This window comes from Diadema setosum, chromosome 17, assembly GCF_964275005.1.
Source record: "Diadema setosum chromosome 17, eeDiaSeto1, whole genome shotgun sequence".
In the NCBI taxonomy this organism is placed as follows: domain Eukaryota; kingdom Metazoa; phylum Echinodermata; class Echinoidea; order Diadematoida; family Diadematidae; genus Diadema; species Diadema setosum.
The window spans coordinates 37,373,295-37,396,255 of NC_092701.1; the positions used below are offsets into that span (position 1 = coordinate 37,373,295).

The 22,961-nt window shown below is 37.7% G+C and overlaps 1 protein-coding gene across 1 annotated transcript; it reads right to left on the bottom strand.

Annotated features, from left to right (window-relative positions):
• Positions 1 to 7,311: 7,311 nt before the first annotated feature.
• Positions 7,312 to 19,066, bottom strand: LOC140240862 (inosine triphosphate pyrophosphatase-like). Its single transcript, XM_072320636.1, has 8 exons — positions 18,991 to 19,066; positions 17,390 to 17,441; positions 16,711 to 16,775; positions 16,049 to 16,122; positions 15,409 to 15,440; positions 14,742 to 14,857; positions 10,417 to 10,493; positions 7,312 to 7,912 (listed from the first exon to the last, which is right to left on the bottom strand). Exons 1-8 carry the CDS (start codon positions 19,054 to 19,056, stop codon positions 7,819 to 7,821), a joined length of 576 nt encoding a protein of 191 aa, XP_072176737.1. The 5' UTR covers positions 19,057 to 19,066; the 3' UTR covers positions 7,312 to 7,818.
• Between the last annotated feature and the right edge of the window lie 3,895 nt (positions 19,067 to 22,961).

Here is a 22,961-nt window from a genome sequence, read left to right on the forward strand (position 1 = left end):
CTACTAAAAGGGGTAAATAACGGAAAATAATAAGAAAATATGAGATATTTTTAATCATAACTTCTAGAATATACCTTGTTATGTTACATGTGAGGTATCACCGGAAACATTTTATTTTGCTCAATCTGATGATGGACATACTTTAAAATGTTGAAAAATGATGCTTAGCCCATTTTGCAATGACTCTTCATATATATATATATAGTCGAGACAATGTAGATGACAACAGATGTCGCATGAAGCCGGCTGTTACGAAGCTTTCGACCTTGGTCTTCCTCAGCTTTATTATCTGTTTATGAAATGAAATATATGTTTTTGAGCATAGCAAATCTGGAGTCATGAACACAATATATTAAATACAAGATCAGCATGAGTTAATAGCTTCATAGCATACTTGGCAACATTTTTGGCAATTTGCAACACATTCAACAATGTATAACTGTAAATGAATATAAAGTGAGTATATATGGCATACAAACATATCATACAATAAATATAAAACATACATCATAAATAAACTAAGTAATATAATTACCTGCTAAGCAGACGTGTGAGTTACTTGGGTGTCTTGTGGCTGTCTTGTGGCGGGATGTTAGTGATCATGTGATATTGGGTGGAAGGTTTGTGTGCGTTGGTGCATGTCAGGCAGGAGTGGGGTAGTATAAAGAATTAGGTTCAGTGTTACAAGTGTGTCAGTGCAGATGGAGGGTTGTTAACAATTACGATACAATGAGCATTCTCGTGGTCATTAACCCCTACAGCTGGTTTACAACAATCAAAAGAGCAGGCATGGAACCCGGGTACAGACAAGGATCCGAGTGGATGGTGTGTTGCCACTTGTCCCTAGGCACATAGCACAGAAATATACAATGTACATGTACACATATATTATATATACCAAAATTATTACTGACAAATCTTCATGCTCTCACCACATAGTATCTCAAAACTGTATTGCACAGTATGATTGTTTTTCCTGTGTACACCTCTATCCATCTGTTTATTTATCTATAATCATCACTTCCTATACATATCTTATATATATATATATAAGTATATATATATATATATAAATAATATACATACATGCACACATATATATTCATAAATATACACATATACATATACATAAACATACACACATACATACATATACATATACATACATACACATATACATATATACAGGGCTCGACACTAACGGTGGCCCGGTGGCCCGGGGCCACCAAAAATGAAAGTCGGGCCACCAAATTTCAAAATAGGGTAAATTTGGTACTGGGCCTCGGGCCACCAAAATTTTTTGAAAAGCATGTGAATACATTCGTAACTTTTTGAGCTGGAAATTAGCAGTTAAATTTGTTCAAAGGATAGATGAAAAGGACTGACTGAATGCCCGAGAGTGAGTGTTGAAGTTTATTTGTGAGTAGACATGTCCAACTTCTAATTCTTACTATCATAAATCTGAAATATTTGACACATTAAAAAAATAGGACTTTTAATGTTTTTTATGTTTTTTTGGGGGGACACCAAATTTTTCTCTCGGGCCACCAAAAATATGAAATTTAGGATTTTGGTGGCCCCATCGGGCCACCAAACAAAAAAGTTAGTGTCGAGCCATGATATATAATTATATGTTTCCTTCTATTCACATTGTATGATAACTGAGTATATAACAATACCTATCAGTCAACCAATACAACGTCAAAAAATCAATCCTTTACAAACATTCTATATTCTTTGATATTGTATTTATTGGAAAAGGTAGACTGTTTATAAAGGATTTATTTTTTGATGTTGGATTGGTTTATTGAAAGGCATTGTCATATATCCAGTTATCACATAAAATGTTTAGAAGGAATATATATATATATATGCTATATATATATATATATATATATATATGTGTGTGTGTATGTATGTGTATATGATCATAACATGGATGCATGAATATTATATGATATGTATAGGAAATGATGATTACAGATACAGAGACAGGTAGAGGTGTGCACAAGAAAAACAACATAACTGTGCGACACAGTTTAGTTATATCACGTGGGAAGAGCATGAAGATTCTGTCAGCAATAATTTTGGTATATATTATACTTCTGTGTTGTGTGCCTAGGGACAAGTGGCAACACACCATCCCCTCTTTATCTGTACCTGGGTTTTATGTAAAATGAGATTGTATTTCTCGGAAAAGATAGAATGTTTGTAAAGGATTGATTTTTTGATGTTGTATTGGTTGACTGATAGGTATGGTTATATACTCAGTTATTATACAATGTGAATACAAGGAATCATATGATTATATATGTATATGTGTATGTATGTATATGTATATGTATGTGTGTATGTTTATGTATATATGTATATGTATATGTGTATATTTATGAATATATGTGTGCATGTATGTGTATGTATATATATATATACATATATATATATATATATATATATATATATATATATATAGGAAGTGATGATTATAGATAAATAAACAGATGGATAGAGGTGTACACAGGAAAAACAATCATACTGTGCAATACAGTTTTGATATACTATGTGGTAAGAGCATGAAGATTTGTCAGTAATAATTTTGGTATATATATGTGTACATTGTATATTTCTGTGTTATGTGCCTAGGGACAAGTGGCGACACACCATCCACTCCTTGTCTGTACCCGGGTTCCATGCCTGCTCTTTTGATTGTTGTAAACCAGCTGTAGGGGTTAATGACCACGAGAATGCTCATTGTATCGTAATTGTTAACAACCCTCCATCTGCACTGACACACTTGTAACACTGAACCTAATTCTTTATACTACCCCACTCCTGCCTGACATGCACCACCGCACACAAACCTTCCACCCAATATTACGTGATCACTCACATCCCGCCACAAGACAGCCACAAGACACCCAAGTAACTCACGTCTGCTTAGCAGGTAATAATATTACTTAGTTTATTCATGATGTATGTTTTATATTTATTGTATGATATGTTTGCATGCCATATATACTCACTTTATATTCATTTACAGTTATACATTGTTGAATGTGTTGCAAATTGCCAAAAAAGTTGCCAAGTATGCTATGAAGCTATTAACTCATGCTGAACTTGTATTCAATATATTGTGTTCATGACTCCAGATTTGCTATGCTCAAAAACATACATTTCATTTCATAAACAGATAATAAAGCTGAGGAAGACCAAGGTTGAATGCTTCGTAACAGCCGGCTTCATGTGACATCTTTTGTCATCTACACTGTCTCAACTATAATTCTTCCTAAAATGACAGAGGCGTGCGGTACGAGTATCAGCATCATCACACTATATATATATATATATATATATATGTGTGTGTGTGTGTGTGTGTGTGTGTGTGTGCAAGTGTGTATATTCCTGTATACACTTGTATAAATATTTACATCTGTCTAAACAGAAAATGTCCTGGTAGTGTTTAATTTTCTTTCTTTTTTGTTTGTTTATAAGATCACAAATATCAACATAGGGATACATTTTGATTTGAGATGTCGTTAGTCAAGTCCTCTCCAGTTTAAGATTAATTGAAAACACACACAAATAAACACAACAGTTAATGACACAACTCAAAGAGTTTGTAGTAGGTCTCAACTCATCAAAAGAATGAGTTCAGCATTTGTTTTATCTCACATGAAAACATATTTCAATTAAAACAGAAAATAAAGATATACCATGTACATGTACAGTACTTGGTAAAGGAAAATTTCCATCACACACCAGTTTTCCAGATTTTCTTTCATACATTTCAAGATGACAAGAAAAGTAAAAATATTTGCAAGAAAGTATATTTCATGGAAATTGAATATCACTTATGGATCAATTGATACATGTATGGAAGGTTAGCTTCAGACCCCGAACCTAAGAGTAGGTGAGAGGATCCACACCATGGACTTAGCCTTGGTGGAGCCACTGAAAAGAAAGATGACCCTAGCAGATGCCAGAGGCACACTGAGCACCATGTCACCAGCCACACCCATTGCTAACACAGTGAGGGATGTCACATGCCAGATGGCCAACATAAGTCTTCAAGTTAGCTATAGGAAGCTCAGACCATCCTTGGGCTCACCTATGGTACCTAGGGAGGAAGACGCCTTTGATGTCTGGGTTGACCAGATTGAGGGACACCTCCAGGAATGGACATCTGGCAGCCTAGACGAAACAGAGAAGCAGAGGAGGGTCAGCAAAGCACTCAGACTGCCAACCTAAAACATCAGCCATGATCTCCACCTCCAGAACCTACAAGCCACTGCTGAAGATTACCTGAAAGCACTTGAAGCTGCATTTGGATCTAGACAGAGAGCAGGGAAGAGATCTTGTTCAAGTTCCACAACATGGTGCAGCAACACCCGGAAAAGCCACTGAACTTCCTCATGTGGTTAAACAATAATATACTCTACATAGTACGATGAGAAAAGCGGGAACACTACATGACAGGGCAGACTATCTGAGGTTTAAGAAGTTCATCCATGGTGTATTTGATGAGATGCTGCTTGTGAGCTTTCAACTTCAAGTAATGCCAAAGAGTCGTCCTAGCTTCATGACCCTCATCAGCATGATTTGAAGATATGAGGAAGTAAAGGGGTGGAGTTTCCAGGCAGTTGCCTAGGGCAAGGGGAATACAAACAGGCCAATGCCCAAGGGTATTGAAGATTGCCTGGCCAAGCTCAAGGAACAGGTGTAGATTCAAGCTTCCATCCCAGCACCTCTCTCAATGACAACTTCCTTCTAAGCAGTGTCGGGTGCTAAGGCTACACAAACTCGGATGTTGAGCCTGAACTTCTGTTACAGGATGTGGGGAGGATGGTCATTTCTGCACATATAGCCAAAACCAAGAGAACCTTGTTCTTGTAAACCGAAAATGGGTGAAATGTCTACAACAGCATTAGGAAAACAGTCATCAAAGAGGGAGCTACAAGGGGCCCACAAGACCAGCCAAAGCTCCAACCCTACACCAGCAATAGACCCCCAATCCATGCTAACACATTTGAATTCCTCAAAAATATGATGTACACTGTACCCGATGGCCTGGTGGGTGAAACGTCGTCCTATCTTTGCCTTACAGATGTGTGTGTACAGTGAAACCCCGTCATAACGAGTTCGGTTATAACGAGGAACCGCTTACAACGAGGTGATTGCGTCGGTCCCGTTTTCCTTTGCGTGTAAACCTATGGCAGAACGAATCGGTTATAACGAGTTCGGTTATGACGAGATTCCGGTTATAATGAGGACATTTTCGGTGCATCATGATAAACAAAAACATAAGAAATTTGATCGGATATAACGAGGTACCATTTCTTGACTTGCCGCTTTTCAAACACGAGACAAATGAAACACTGAAAATCAAATTCACGCTATCCATGTCTTTTTCCCGTTTTGCAGAGAACGGTTCCTTCCATGTTTTCTTCTAAACCACGCAAAAAAAAAAACAACACATTAATACCATTCGATGTTCCTACTAAATTATTAAACATAATCACTTGATTTTCTTTTTCGCGAGATCACACGCGTGCGTAATGTTATATATTAGGTCAGACCACAGCGCAACAAGGGAAAAAAGATAACGCACTCAAAAACTTTTCATGTAGCGACACTCGTGGCAAATATGGAAATTGGAATGCGTGTGCAACTCAACATTATATCCTTTCCATTTGAAGTCCCGACTTCCAGTTCTTCTGCTGGTTAGCAAATACGAGTGTATGATTATAGCCGAACTAATTAATGAAATCGCGATCTCGCCTGGTGACAGTAGCGTAAAAATAGTTGAATAACGCAATCCTGTCACAATTTTTTTAAGAACGGATGTAGACAATGCGAAGGGATTTTCGGCAGATGATAAAGAACGCATCTTTAATCCTTTCGGGCGCAACGATAATACATTGTATGAGATTACAGCCGAAATGATTCATGAAATCATCGCATTCCCGCTGGGCACCAACAGCGTAAAATAACCTCGCAAGTTACGGTAAACAACGCACAAATGTTACTCTGAAATCATCGCGATCTCGCCGGATGACAGTAGCGTAAAAATAGTTGAATAACGCATGTTTAGCTACTTAATCGGTGTTCAGAAGAAGAAACAAACGTATTTAACAATTTGAATAGATCTGGGTTTGTTCATTATCACAATTTTAACAACGCATTTCACAATGAAGATTTTTCTTTCTTTCAAAATGGTCTACGAGTAACAGATTTGCGTAAAAAGGATCACAACCGTCTAAATTCAATCCTGTCGCTTATTTTTCAAGCACGGATGTACAAAACGCGAAGAGATTTTCGGAAGAAAATGAACACTGGCGCATCTTTAATCCCTTCGAGTGCAACGAACATACATTATATAAGATTACAGCCGAAATGATTCATGAAATTATCGCATTCCCACTGGGCACCAACAGCGTAAAAATACCCCGCAAGTTACGCTAAACGACGCACGAATGTTACTCTGAAATCATTGCGATCTCGCCGGTTGACAGTAGCATAAAAATATGTTAAGCTACTTAGTCGGTGTTCAGAAAAAGAAACAAACGCATTCAACAATTATAATAGATCTGGGTTTGTTCATTATCACAATTTTAACAATGCATTTCACAACGAAGATTTTCTTTCTTTCAGAATGGTCTATGAGGAAGAGATCTGCGTAAAAAGGGTCACAACCTTCTAAATTCAATCCTGTCGCTTATTTTTCAAGAACGGATGTACAAAACGCGAAGAGATTTTCGGAAGAAAATAAACAACGCATTTTAATCCTTTCGGGCGCAACGATCATACATTGTATAAGAATGCAGCCGAAATGATTCATGAAATTATCGCATTCCCGCTTGACACCAACAGCGTAAAAATACCTCGCAAGTTACGGTAAACAACGCATATTATACAATGTGATTTTAATATAATATAGGCCTATACTTCTCAAGAACATAACGTGCACTATTATGCGAAGAGATTTTCGGAAGAAAAATAAAGAATTATTCTATTTCAACCCCGACTTTTTCGCCTAATTCACAAATAATTTCCCTTTATTCTCTCGATAATGATCCATATTGTGTAATAACAACGCAAAGGATGTTTGTAACTTTCATTTTTTAGTATATTATGACGTCGTGCTTATGTTTTTCTCTGTTTTTGATGCGTACGGTTATAACGAGGTACCAGTTATAACGAGGTAATATCGCCGGTCCCATGGACCTCGTTATAACGGGGTTTCACTGTATCTATAGGTCTCCTTGACAATGGTTCCCAAGTCACCCTCATATCCAGAAAGTCTCAGTGCGGAACCATTATAATGAAAGGGTGTGGAACCATTATAATGAAATCAACTTCCAATGAGTGACCCTGTCCTGCGGTATGGAGGTGGAGGGAAAATCAGGTATTTTGGCTACATCAACATAGACCTGCGGTGTGAGCGGGTGTTTGCTGGAACTGAGAAGAAACAGAAAAGGCCGGTAAAGGGGTGGAGTTTCTTTGGCACTGGTTATACCCGACAACAGGAACACCAAGGACCATCCTGTTGTCACAGGAACTCTGGGATTTTCAGAAGATGCTAGTCTGGAATAATACTGATTTCCCTAGTGTGGACTGATAGAAATAGGAAGTTGCAGACTACATGTTTGAGGGTTGAATTTACTTCATCTTTAAAAGCTTTTGCAAATGATTTGGGCCAGGTCAAAATAAGAAGCATGTTAAGTACATTATTTACACCTAAGATGTGCTATTCACACCAGGACAGGCAGGGGTCAGTGCCTTCTTGGGTGCATGCCAACAGTTCTTGTTTGCCTGACATTATGAATGTTCCTGGAAAAACTCTGCCAGCAATTGAAGTGCTTTTCCTCGATGTGAGATGCTGTTCTTCAGCTCACTAGCCATCTCGGCATACCTAGGAGAAAGAGAGATAAAGAGTAAGACATAGGAGTGTCCCATTTATTTACAAAAATACAGATATTGAACCTATCAAATCTAAGGAGCCAAATTTCTGTGGTTTCATGCAGGATCTTTACATTGTGATTTTTATAAAATTCATAGTGTATTTTATAAAGTAGAGATAAAGGGTCATTCTCCTGAGTCCTTGTTATCCATATATAATTGCTTGCTTTGGTGGCAAAAGTTTTGGAAGCTCCCATCTGACTTATACATTTTTAAACTCATTCTTCAATTGGCAATACAATTTAGAAGATTGAAGTTTATGTTTTCTCTCAAATATGCAAATAGTTGTAAATTTCTTTTAATTTAGTGCACATCTGATTCATTTAATCAATTCCATAATCTTTTGCCAATAAAGAATTCACAGTAAGATTCGGAGTTGCCAATTTAATGCTGATAAAATGATAATTATAGCCAGCAAACCTGTCTCCAGGTCTTGATTAGATTTGATGATATATAGACGCCATGTGAATTGTGTTTCATGGGAGATAGGATGACAGATGCAGGACTATGGGATGGAGAAAGGAATTTAATAGAAAAAAAAGGACAATACATTGGAGATAGAGATAGAAAGAGAGAGAGAACTTTAGCAAAGAAGGAAATGCCAGAGACATAGACGGGCTTAAATCAAACATTTTTGTGGACAGAAAACAAACAAGCTGTATGGATTTAGAAAAAAAAATGTAAATGGTGATGAAGAAAGGTATATGCATACATTGAGACACTTCAACCCCCCCCCCCCAAAAAAAACAAACAAACCCAAAACCACAAAACAAAAAACAAAACTAGAAATGTCGCTATGGCGACTGATGCCTCCGCCATAATGCATGATTCTCCCAATAGGTGTATGGTACAATGTCTTCACAATGTGTTATGACAGTTTCACAAAACTGACAAAATATTGAAATGACAGGTTTGTCAAAAATATCTTGAATGTTCACTTTCCTTGAACTAGGTTTGCTATAATTGTCTAAGAGTGCAGGTACCTGTATTTGGGGAATTGAGAACTTTTACTTGACTTCTGACCTACCCTTTTATAAGTTTATGCATTGAGTAATTTTCAAGGTATGAAGAAAGAGTGTAATTACAGTATAAAATATATATATATTTGCATTTAAACCTGACCTTTGACCCTTAACCTTTGACCTTCTGGCTGGAAATTTCTCAGAGAATCTCCATTAGGGAATACATGTATATATCAAGTTTTAGTTTTAAAAATAATAATGTAAGCATTGCATATACTAGTATATGAGGGAAATAGTAACATTTTGAGGAGTTCATCTTGACCTTTGACCCCCTGACTAGTGACCCATGACCCCTACATTCCCTAGAAAATCCCTGCCAGTCAGTACATGTGTATGTACCAAGTTCCATGAAGATACATTGAACCATTTGCAAGAAAAGTGAAATTGTAACATATTCACCTAACCTTTGACCTTTTGATCTTTGACCTTATCACATGAAACTCTCTCTGGAGAATCTTTATGCAGTAGTACATGTCTACAATAAGTTTCAAGATAATACCTTTGGGCATTGCATGGATATGGGGGAAATAGCAATGTTTTTAGCATTTGACCTTGACCTTATGACTTTTGACCTCTTGCCAATGTCACTAAAATCTACTCAACTAATTGCCCCATCATATATCATCCTTGGACCAAGTTTGGTGAAAGCTGCTTCATCCAATTTAGAGTTATCACGTAACCAGATAAATTTTAGGATTTGACCTTGATCTTTGACCTTTGACCTCCGTCCAATTTCACTCAAAACCTAATCAAGTAATTGTCCCATCATACATCATCCTCAGACAAATTTTGGTGAAATTTGCTGAATCCAGTCTTGAGATATCGCGTAAACAGATACAATTTAATGATTTTACCTTGACCTTTGACCTTTGGCCGATTTCACTCAAAATCTAATCAATTAATTGCCCCATCATACTTTATACTTGGACCAACTTTGGTAAAATTCCAGTCAATATTACTCAAGTTATCGCGTAAACGAATGCGGACGGACGTACGGACGGACGGACGGACAACCCGAAAACATAATGCCTCCGGCACCACTTCGTGGCGGAGGCATAAAAAACATCAATTGACTTGATTTGGCATTTTCTTTGCAGTACGCTTCCTATCTTCTATGGAAAAGGTTCATTTTTCATGTACATGTAGGCTTCATGTTGATTCACTTAATAAACCTTGTGGCATCATATTATTCAACAATGGCATTTTGTGAACTCTCACATAAAACTAATACGGCTGGAACTATCTATTAGCACACAAAAAATAAAAAGCAAAATAAAATAAAATAAAAAATAAATAAGAGAATGAAATGAAATAAAACAAACCACTCAAGATTTCTAAAGACTCCACTGTATCTAACATGGGATTTTGACAACTGTGGTGCTACATGTATGTTGTGTGTGAAATTCGTGACAAAATCTGATGAAGAAGCACATACGTTTGGTCATAGCCATCCGGCTGAAAGCAAGGATCCCAGCCAAAGTTAGGAGGCCCTCTTGGCTCAACTATACTTCCCTGCAATTAGAGACATTTGAAAGCTATTAGGTCAAAATAACAATCATAAAGAGACATGGCAAGAGGCTCATTCTTAGTGTCTGAGAAACTTGCTCTCTCTTGCAAAATTTGCACTGTCAGCTTGACCCAGATTTACTGAGTACACTGAGGAATATAATCACATTGTCACGAAATTAATGTGGGAAAATCTCACTCAAAGTCTCTCAGAGTTACAACCTATAGATTGATCAAAACATCAAGCAATTACTTGAAAATTACTAGTCTTTCCTGAAGGCTCTCAAAACAACAAAAGCAAAACATATAAAGTTTCTTGCATCTTCTACACTTCGCACAGAGCATTCACATAAATTATTATCATTTTACAACAGGTAAATTAGTCTATCTTGAATATAAGTATATGTTCAGCAAAATAATGTTATATTACAATCATGGTACAAAATTTTTTGGCTTACCATCCATAATACTGATTACTATATCTAATAACTTGAGATTGTGATGACTGTCTTCATACATGCTGTAACTGTTAGACATTTGATAACTTCATAAAGACAAATATGCATGTCCATAATGTTGCTGCAACTAATTACAAGATATGCTACCCTGCTCATATAGAGAAAGAAGACCTGTGAACTATATTGACTACATTGCATGAGATATTGGGCATCAAAAAGCCTACATTGAGATACTGATAATGGACAGAGATATTTGGGAAGGCATTGTGTACTTGATCTCTCTGATGTATCCATCAAGTAGAAGTAGCACAGTACATTCCTCATCTAATGAACAGGATAATACAGTCAACCTCGACATAATCGGGACTGAGAAAAACACGTCGACTTACGCGTAAGTCGACATTTTGTCGACTTATAAATGAAAACTAATTTCCCCTATACAGAGTAAGATCACAAAGCGGATCGCTACCCAAATCTTACTCCTTTTGCCACCAAAACATACCTACTAACATTAACAACAATTATGTTTTAGTTCATGCATAAATCTCGCGCGGATTAGTAAAGACAACGCACAATTCCAAAATCTCTAGAGATTTTTTGCGATAGCGGAATCAGAAAACCTGAGCCCGTTTCTACACACTGTACGTTTTAAATTTGATTTGAAAAAACAAACGCATATTCCCCAAATTGCATGCAACTTTGCGATTTAAATTCAAGTGCGTTGCTGCGAAGGTATGCGTGTGAATTCGTATCATTCTGTCGAGATAATTTTTCAGTGCCGACTGAGATGAAATAGGATGTGTGATTTTCCTTTCCTAAGTTGCCATATTTGTTTTGCTTAAATTTCTATTGCCATACTCTGAAAATGAATTGTTCTCGCGCTCCGATTCGCAACATTACCGCTCTGTACGGAGCGGGCCAGTCTGAAATAAAAAGAAGAAAAGTTTGTTAATCCGAAAACGACATCTTTCGGATTACTAACCTTTGTAAAAACAAATCTCTTTCCATCGAAGGACTAAAATAACTTTGGACTGAGATTTAAACCTTCGGCATAGCGAACTGTAACAATAATTTGCTACCATGTTTTCATTGACATTTCGTGAAGCAGCATGCAATACGGTAGTTTGAAACGTGTAAATGTTGCAATGTCTTTCCCGTGCTAGTGCAGACTTGCATTTGATTTTTAGAATTGCATTTAAACGCAATTGAGTTTAAGTTTCTTACAATTTTTAAGTTTCGGATGATTATCAAACGCAAGTCTTTTCAGCGTTGAGTGTGATTTGATGGACATGCATTTGATTTCCGGGGTTGCGTTTAATTTTTAATTTTGCGTACGAAATAAAAAATGATGCAAGTCTTTTCAACAATAACGCACTTTCGTAGATGTTTAGAGATGCGTTTAAACGCAGTTTCTTATAGTTTCGTACAAAAACTGCAAGTCTTCTCTGCAACGCTCTTGCATTTAAACACAGCATTGCGTGTGATTTGATGGATTTGCATTTGCTTTTTAGAATCGCGTTTAAACGCAACTGAGTTTTTTTCTAAAAATTCCCTACAATTTTCTAGTTTCGTATGATTATCAAACGCAAGTCTTCTCAGTGTTCTGTGTGATATGATGGACTTGCAATTGCATTTGATTTTCAGAGTTGCGTTTGATTTTTAATTTTGCGTACAAAAATGAAAAATAATGCAAGACTTTTCAACAATAACGAACCTCCATAGATGTTAAGAGATGCTTTTAAACGCAGTTTCTAGTTTCTTACAAAATCAGCAAGTCTTCTCTGCAATGCTCTTGCGTTTGAATACAGCGTTGCGCGTGATTTAATGGACTTCATTTGATTTTTAGAGTTGCGTTTTAAACGCAATTGAATTTCAGGTTCGTACAACTATTTTCTGGTTTCATATGATTATCAAACACAAGCCTTTTCAGCAACGCACTTGCGTTTATGTGCAATGTTGCCCGTGATTTGATGCACCTGCATTTGATTTTTAGTTGCATTTAATTACATGTAGTTGCATTTTCATTAATTTTCTAAAAACGGGCCCAGGTTTCTAACACCGCTTCGGAATAATTAACGTAAGAATATTCGGATAAACGGAAACACCTATTTCATGTTCTGATAATGATTCTCTACTAGCATGCCGTCAAACCCCCGTTTGAGGCGAGACCCCATCGCCAAACGAAGCTGATGGGGTGCTATACCCCCCTAACGATTCCTCGTTTGAGAAGCGGTAGTAGATGTATTTGTCCACTGCAAAATAATTTTCTACTCAGGCGTGGCAAACCTGGAGGCCAAGCCAGGGTTTAATGACTGCCATAGCTGTCATATTACGTAAGAGCATGATAAGGATATCTGCCTGTGGCAGACCATTCAGTGCACTCAATTTTCTCTATTCTTTTTAAAGTTTTAGATTTTATATTCTATTGAGAAATTCTATAGTCATCCGTTTTGAATTTTAAATGAAAAAATTTGACCCATAAATAACGAAAAATCAGGAATAAGAAGGAGAGCATTGTAGAAGTTTGTCGACACACACACACACCATGGAGCTACAAAGCCCATGCCAAAACCAAAACAACCTCCTCCTCTCGCCCCCCCCCCCCCCCCCCCTGTGGCAGTGACTGATGCTTAGATTAGGCCAGGGTCAAGAAACAGGTGTTTTATATCTTTGGTTTTTAAGTCCTTGATTGCCAATATATACACTGGCATTGTCTACAGGGGTGTAGCTTCTTCAAACGAGAGATTTGCCTCATGGACCTATGGGTGTACAAAATTTGTGCATTTTGAGAATAACGAGAAGGAGAAACAGGGGAAAGAGAACTGCTTTGGGTACTACATGTAATTCTTCTATGTAAATGAGTGTATGCCCTTTCTATTCTGGCGTACAAGACAATGGAAGCATGGCGCGAACGCTAGTGAATTACCGAGTAGAAATGCTGCGAATCAGAGCGGGAAAACAATTCTTTTTCAGAGAATGGCGATAAGATTTTGAGCGAAAAAAATAACGTTGACTTAGACGAGGGAATTAACACGTATTTTAGCTCAGTTGGCACTAAAAAAATCAGGTCGACTTACGCGAGTTGTCGACTTATAAATGTCGACTAGGACGAAGAAATTTTCAAGGAATAACAAAGGCAAAAATCGGGACTTTTTTATCGTGTCGACTTAAGCGAGTTGTCGACTTATGCGATGTCGACTTAAGTGAGGTTTACTGTACGTAATTCTTGTTACAAAGAAGTAAAATTCAGGTCCAAAAATTATCACCTATGTTATCTTTATATACTTTACCATTAGGCTGCAATGACTTTCAAAACAGTACACTCCCATTATAACAAACACGGTTATAATGAAATTCTTGTTACAATGAAGTAAAATCTCAGGTCTTACAACTATCATCTATTCATCTTTTTTAGTCATAAAGAAATTTCTATATAATGATACAAAAACTGCTGGTCCCAAGGACTTCACTATAATGGGAGTCCACTGTATAGTGAAAGAAAACTGCTCGTCCTGAGGACTTCGTTATAACAGGAGTCGCCTGTATATAGTACCACATATTGTCGAACAAGCGTTCAAAGAACCAGTCATAAGAAGTTTGGGATAACGTTCAATGGATGATACAATGGTTTTATTCTCATAGCTGCCATACTGCAAACTGCCCGCCAAGGAGCATTGCCAGATCTTTTAGCATTCCACAATACGCGTTACCATAGTTGCGTATACAAGTGAGGCGCATTTGCAATGATATGCGCATGAACTGTGCATGTGCTTAACACATTATTACACATACAAACCTCTGTCTTTCCCTGGAATAGTTGCACTGGTTTGGTCTTCTCTCCAGTGGAATATGCAAATGTACAGAGAGCATAGGCTGACTTATCCTCCCATCCTGTAAGCAGTCTATGTAGACCTTTCAGGATGTAAAAGGGAAAAGAAATCAATGTTCATAGTTAATGACATAGGAATTTTACCCTTTAATTTTCTTTTTTATCGATATATGCATTTCTCAAGCTTGATGCTGGAAGCATGCTTACTGTAACAGAAAGCATGGAAAATTTATCATTGAGTCTTCATCAGGTAAGGAAGATGAAACACTTTCCATGGGAGGTAACTCCTATTCAACACATGTTTACGATTTCATTGAGTTGTGCCATAATGTACACAGTTAGACACATTACAGATTAGACTTGAAAAAAATAATGATAATTGCAATTACCATTGCAAAATGTAAAAATATTGAAAACTAATTAGCTATTGCATTTACATCAATGTCACTGTGTTACTTGTTTAAATCACTACATCCACATTCATGATTTCTTCTGCAGCTTCACAACATGAAGAGCAAATTTGAAGTGTATTGTGTCTGCACTCATCTCATGTCAACAAATTGTAAACACACACACTTGCACACAAATGCAACAATTATCAGGAATTAACAAATAAAGTTAGTCATGCACATACCTGTTGGACCCAGTTTGCTGAGAAACCATTTTCTGTGGACATTTAAGAAAAACCAATGCATTGCATTTGATTGAATCAAACATGCAACAATCATAACAGAGAGATCAATCTAGCACTATTGAAGTTTGCACTCAAACAAGTCTGGAGAGGATCTCAATACACAAACTGTTTAGCTGTAGGTATGTAGTAGGGGAAAAAGCCAAATCAGTTTGACATGAATAGTTTAACCATCCAAAGAAAGGTCCTCTTGTTGTAATATCCCTGTTGTTTCATTGCATAAACCCTACTTTTCACAAGGAAATTCTCTGGAAATCACAACAATGAATAAACAACAATAGAATAATAACAATAATATAATGATGATCATACTACATTAACAACAATAACAAAATAAGGAGTATAAGAATACATGGTACATCTGATGCCCTACAAAAGAGTTATTGAGTGAAATATGACTGCTATTATTATTCATTACAACTAGAATTCTGAAGGGTATTTCATCACATAACTCTTGACATAAAAACTTCTTCTGCATGGACACACTGAAGAATCTAATGAATTGTTCTTTAATGAAATTATTCGGAATGGCTGTTTACTGGACAAGGAGTAAGCAAATACAGTGCACTAGTAACCTACTCACATATATGGTCCTGGTAAGCCCCCAAGAGCATTGAAACACAGGCATGTATCTTCTACTATAACAGGTCCTTGTATCTATACGAGCAAAATGAATAAATAAATAAGCAACGATCCCATCATAGCACAAAAATGTAGGTTAATATGTGCCACACAGTACTCTCACAAATGTCTACTTATTCAATCTTTACTTCTGTGCTTAGAAACATTACAATGTGCACATACAATCACAAATGTTTACATAGCAGAGGTTCCATGCTACACCATCAGCAGTGTTTTCGGGTTAATCAAATCATCATTTGCAACACCAAATCCATCAACCTTCAAGAAGTACCAGACATTATCACTGCTAAGTAATGATTAAATTGAACATAACTTTTGGGGAGCTTAGCTGTATGATGCAATAACAAAATGTTCCGAGAAGGCAAGGAGACATGACAAAATAGAAATTTTAAACAATGTAATACAAAAGTTTCACAGATAGCTTTACATTCTGTTTTTGAAGATAAAACACAGTGTATCTTTATTTTCTTTGAACTGTTGGTCAATCTGACCAATGAACTAAGATGTGGTCTTGCAACACAGGCATATGTTAAGCTGCAATGTATATACTTGAACCAAAATATCATCACTTTTTACTTATTTTAAATGTGAATAAATGCTTACATGTTTCACTGCCTCCAAGCACTTTGATCTTGATATATCATCCGGTTCCCCCTGAAACTCAGGCACTGTAAATGACATGAAGGCAATGAAATCCAAGTAGTGAAATATTATTGGGTGTATTCATATAATGCAGTTTGAGTACTGTTGCCTTGAATGGAGGGACTTTGAATAATTCTGGGCTGCAGATTGCCAACTATACTTTATACGCCATATATTTCGCGAGTCTATATTTTCGCGATTCGGGAATTCCCGACGATTTCGCGAGTGGTTAAATTCGTAATTGTGGAGTCCTGTACTGAATGGAGATATGTACATCGGGCTCAGAGTCAATATTTTCGCGTGTCTTTAATTTCGCGAATAGCACCTGACTCGCGAAATTCGCGAAAATAAAAACCTCGCGAAATATTCGGCGTATACCATATGTGATGGATCAGGTCCTAATTGAGAAAAAAGAAGAAGATAGTATCCTTTTAATACATTATATAGAAGTAGATATGACCTCAATACTGGAGCGCCTTCACTATGCATAATATAGAAAAAAAGAAAACAATCTCATCTTGGGACAGTCTAAAAACATAGTACCTTTAACAGCAATGCTACTGTATATTAGATTAACATAAAATGAAAAATTATATGCTCTAATACTTTACATGTTCAACAACATACTGCTCATACTCACAATCAATGGCCACAGACTGTACATCAAACTGTTTGCCAAGTATGGCTTTTACCTGTACAGGGAAAAGGAGGAATTTCAGGATGCTGCAGAATTTCCTTGGAGTACTGTAGGTTGTGCTATGCGCAGTAGAAATTGTCACAGTATGTATCAGTCACAAAGTTCTGCACATTGTTGACAACATCAAGAATCCGTCTCTACTGCAGTGGTACGTGGTTCACTGGCCTCCACACATGATCTACATCATTGTATGCCCGGTAGCTGACAAGACACAAGTTTAATATACTCGCAATAGGTAATAGATCTATGTCCCTTGGTTCAGAGTCAAACCAAACAATTCAGCTACCGGTACTAGTTTTGGTGCAACATAGCTTCCGAAGTTTCCCCACCTTCTCACTAAAACTAAAACTAAAACACCCATCACATTCCATCATCCCATTGCTCTGTCTGAGTAAGAGCAGCGACATCAAACAAGCATCAACTATTTGCAGTACCGGTACATTAAAAGTCTATAAATTTACTAATGAATATTAAATAATAAATATACAGTACTGGTTGAGGTTGGGATTCATGTTTTGAACATTCCTAAGTGGGATAATGTGAAACCAGCTCTTATGAAATATGAAAGAGCATGTAATTTTAAGAAGGATTAAATGCTTAATTTGATGAAAATTGGTTTTCAAATGGCTGAGATATCCCAAAAAGTGCTAATAATAAAAGGCGACAGGCCACGCCTTTTATTAGGATCTTCATGTTTCACCTTGTTTTTGGATATCTCAGCCATTTCAAAACCGATTTTCATCAAATAAACTTTTGTTGATACCCCTTAGAATTGCACGCTCTTTGACATCTCATAGAGTGGTTATTTCTGAATATCTCGCAAAACGTTACAAGCTATTAAAAATCCTCATCTCAACCAGAAATGTACACACCCTTTAACATATAACCGTTAGGGAGTAGCCTATGTTAAAGGACAAGTCCGCCTTCACATACATATGGATTGAATGAATGCAGCAATAATTGTAGAACACATCAGTGAAAGTTTTGGGGAAATAATCCATTCGAAAGTTATGAACTTTTAAAGTTTCAGCACAGTCACTGCACTGCTGGATGACAAGACTACTCGAGTGTGTGATGTCACATGCGTACAACGATATGAGGAAAAAGAGAATGCCACAACATATAGACACCTAACGTTACCTCGTTAACGTTAGTGCTTTTCGAAAAAAAAGTGCACGTTTCCTCGACTCGTCACTGACATAATTATTTCCCCTTGCCTTCTGAAAGAGGGAAGTCAACAAGTGTTCTTTTACGGTAGAAAAATGAAAATATCTTGAATAATTTCCTTTCTTTCTTTACTTTGTTTGTATCGTATGTGACATCACAAGTTGCAGTAGGCCCTAGTCTTCTCATCCAGCAGTGACTAACGTTAAGCAGAAACTTCAAAAATTCATAACTTTTAAACAGATTGTCCGATTTTCTTCAAACTCTTGCTGATGACCGTGATGTGTTCTAGAATCTATTGCTGCATTCACTTAATCCACATGTCTATGAAAGTGAATTGTCCTTTAAGTTTAGGTTATTAAAAGTGTGATTGATATTACCTCCTCAAGTTTGTTTTTGTTGCCTGTCACAAATGTCAGAGTTCTCCGTGTTGCTGCAGCCTGCATTGTCGATTTGGTATGAGACAAAATCGCAGCAAATGAAGTGGGCAAATGAGGTGGCGACTGCTTTACTAGCAACTCAGTATTACTGTCCGACTGTAGGTCATTTGCGAGCGAGGCGATGAAGCTGTCTTTCCGGTGGCACGCGGTGTTACGCACGTTGTCTGTCACTCACTCACGGACCGGAACCCCATCAATGACGTCATTAACAAACAGTGCAAAGGTCAAACATCGTAAATAGGTGAGAGAGGAGAGCGAAACAGCCTCATTCTCACTTTATGGATAACGGGACTTAGGCCTAAGTCGAGGCATTCTTTGGTGAGAAGAGCACAAGGTATAAGATGAACGAGATTATGCTATGACTTAGAAAATATTCTTTGTCATTGCTGCCGTTACTTTGGTGAGTATTAAGGCTTCTTGGGGCATAGTCTAGTCCCATCCGCTCATACTGATGTTACTTAGGGATTTCAGTACCTCACCGTCGGCCCATTTGCATTTCATCGCATCGGGGATCCATCGCATCATGATCACCGACATCACGTCCGTTCGCGAATCGCGTCACCGGCAGGTCGGGCACGCAAGCAAGGCGTAAAGTTACTTGTTCGAACGTGACTTTCTGTCTCTTGTATTGTAATTACCACAGTGCCGAGTGGCAAGTACATGTATAGCTTATCACTGCTTATAGTTATAGAGCCTAGTTAAACTAGACCTAGTTCTAGTATTTATAGTATAGCCCGACCAGACACTGTTACGCTATGCGAAAACAGCGTCTGACACGCACGGCATGCAGCCTCGAAGTGAGGAACCTCAACACAACTACAAAACTTAGGAACATGTATACTTTTCTCCTTTAAACAGAATACTTTACTCACGTTAAATGCTACAGAAGAATAGTTCGCCACACTGGGTCCATGGAGACCACTTGCGATAAGTCCGTGGAACAAATAAATGACACTTTCTGGCGCAATTCCTGACCGCCGGGCTTCGTCGTTCCAGGATTCAAAATGGCGCCTTGACTTATGCGCATGCGTGACCGGATGTGCTCCAGAGCGAGCGCGTGTGCGTTGAAAGTGTCGAACAAACCTTGGCGTCTGCGACACAATAACCCAGTACAGTTTATAGCTGTATACCTTATACTAGTAACCGTGCGTACGCTGCTTGAAAGGGCATTCACATCACGTGACCACCCGATATCTGAGCTTGGCCTGGCGTGAAAGATTGTGTACGGTGTGGACATGCTGGATATGATGATCAATTTCGGTAAGTTTCATTACGTACATTTGAATATATATAGCATCAGATGTAGAGTAAATATTGAAGAGTATACTCGATGAGTTTGAGGTGACAAAAATGATCGTAAGTATCAAAAGTCAAAGCTATCGTGTACGATTACGTCGCCTCTCCTAGTGATTGGTGGTCGCGCGCGTACAGCCCTGTCGCGACGTACCATGTACAGCGACTGGGCTGTGTATAGTTAGTATTAGTATAGAAACCAATCTCAAATTGTGCATTCCTCCGCAATGACGAAATCATCATTTCTAACCGTGGCGTTACTACTAAAGCTGGCTGGGGAGCGGACCCCGGAGACCAAGTTTTTTTAAGTAGGTTCCTAGAAATTCTAACGTTTTTCGTTAGATCTAATGTTACTAACGTTTGGTAGAAATTCTACCTACAAAAAATGTAGTTAGATAAGAAAGAAGTAAACTTACCGGCCAAATCCCTTATCTGGATGAGCCACGGTCCCAACTTGTCCGGATACGAGAGGTTCAACTGTACCATTTTAACGAGCCCAACCAGACACTATGCGAAGTGTGTATAGCTACCGTCGCGATTTACGGGCAGCCAATACATGGACACACACGAGACACACACAAGTGCAAGCCTCGTCTGCGTGGTTGGTTTGTGCGAATTGTGATGGGTTCAGATCGGGATGGATGAAGAGGCATGAAATATTTACGTAACTGTTGTGGCGAGTTGGCGCAAGCTAGGATATTCAAAATGGAATCTATTGTATCACAGACTACTGCCAACTTTCTCACACTTTGCGCCATGATCATGGCAATTTTCTGCCATGCAACATAGATATACGATATGTAAAGCTTGATAATCCTGCAGCGGAGAGCAAAGGCACGCAAAATCGCGATCGCACAGTGTTCGATGTGTCAGCTAGTTCCGCAGAAGCTTTTAGTGACTGTATCACTTGTCAAACGGCGTTCCATACAACAAGAGAAGCTCGCCAGCTGCTCAGTGCGGAGTGGTTGATGGGATATCACCTTGGCACATTGCGAATGAGGTACCGATAATATATAGGGCCGTAAAGTGCACAATTGCCGCGATCTATTGCGTGCGTTTGCTCTTTGGTAACAGCACGGTCGACAGTGTGACCTTTAAAAGTGCATTCAGATCGCGTGAACTCCAGATTATCAGATGTACCATTCGGACATGCTGCATATACTCTTCATTTTTGGTAAGTTGTGAAATGTGTATGTCAATTTTGATAACCTATGTAGTGTCATTAATGAAGATTACATTTAATGAGTTTGAGGTGCCAAAAAATGATGTCAAGTATCAAAACTCAAAGAGATCGTAAAGCGATCGCTGAGCTTGCTTTGTGTTGTGGGCCGCTCCGGTACAGCCCTGTCGCTGTTTGTACAGCAACTGGGCTGTGTAGAGTTTTTTTTTTTTTTTTTTTTGTATTTGTATGTTTTATTTATTTTCTTGATTACAAACAATACAAATTACACAATAATTATGAACATATGGAACAAAAAATAAAAATGAAAATAAGATCATCAATAAGACATAAAAACGCAGTATCATTTTGATCAATACACAAATTATTGTGGTAGTCACAAGTATAACATCTTGAAGGTTCTACCCTAAGAAATACAGTCTATGTTAAACATCTACTGGGTTTTACAACTCAAATTTCCATTTCTTAAAGTGAAGATGAAGTTTACCTCGTTTCTTAGCCACATAATACTCTGTTTCTTTCTTAATTTTCAAGTGTAACTTAAAAAATTCAAAATTGGGTCTAATGTTTTTAAATTTGCATGAAATATTTTAACGACACAAACAAAAAAGATAAGAATTTATCTGAAGAAACTCCAAACATTTTCTTGAAATTATCCAGACTAAAATCACTATCATGTTTTAAAATTATTTGCAACAAATCATTCCATAAAGGCATTACTACATTACACTCGCAAAACAAGTGAACAATTGTTTCAGGTAATATTCCACAAAAGGTACAGTTAGGCGAATCTTTTCTCTTTATGTGTAGAGTTATAATCATATAAAATTTCTGATTATGAAACTGAAAATGAAAGGAACAATTCATCTCATGTGACATTACTGACAATGTACTTCTCAAGACTCGATGTTTACATGTTGTAAGTAGTAATCTGTGTTCGTGCCTTTTCATGCCTCCGCCACGAAGTGATGCCGGAGGCATTATGTTTTCGGGTTGTCCGTCCGTCTGTATGTCCAAACTTGGTCCAAGGACGATGTATAATAGGACAATTAGCTGAGTAGATTTTAGTGACATTGGCAAGAGGTCAAAGGTCAAACGGTCAAGGTCAAATGCTACAAATGTTGCAATTTCCCCCATATCTATGCAATGCCCCCCATATCTATGCAATGCCCAAAGGTATTTCTGAAACTTGGTGTGGACATGTGCTACTGCGTAGAGATTCTCCAGAGAGAGTTTCATGTCATAAGGTCAAAGGTCAAAAGGTCAAAGGTTAGGTGAAAATGTTGCAATATCACTTTTCTCGCAAATGGTTCAGTTTATCTTCGTGGAACTTGGTACATACGCATGTACTGACTGGCAGGGATTATCTAGGGAATTTAGGGGTCATGGGTCAATAGTCAGGGGTCAAAGGTCAAGGTCATCTCCTCAAAATTTTACT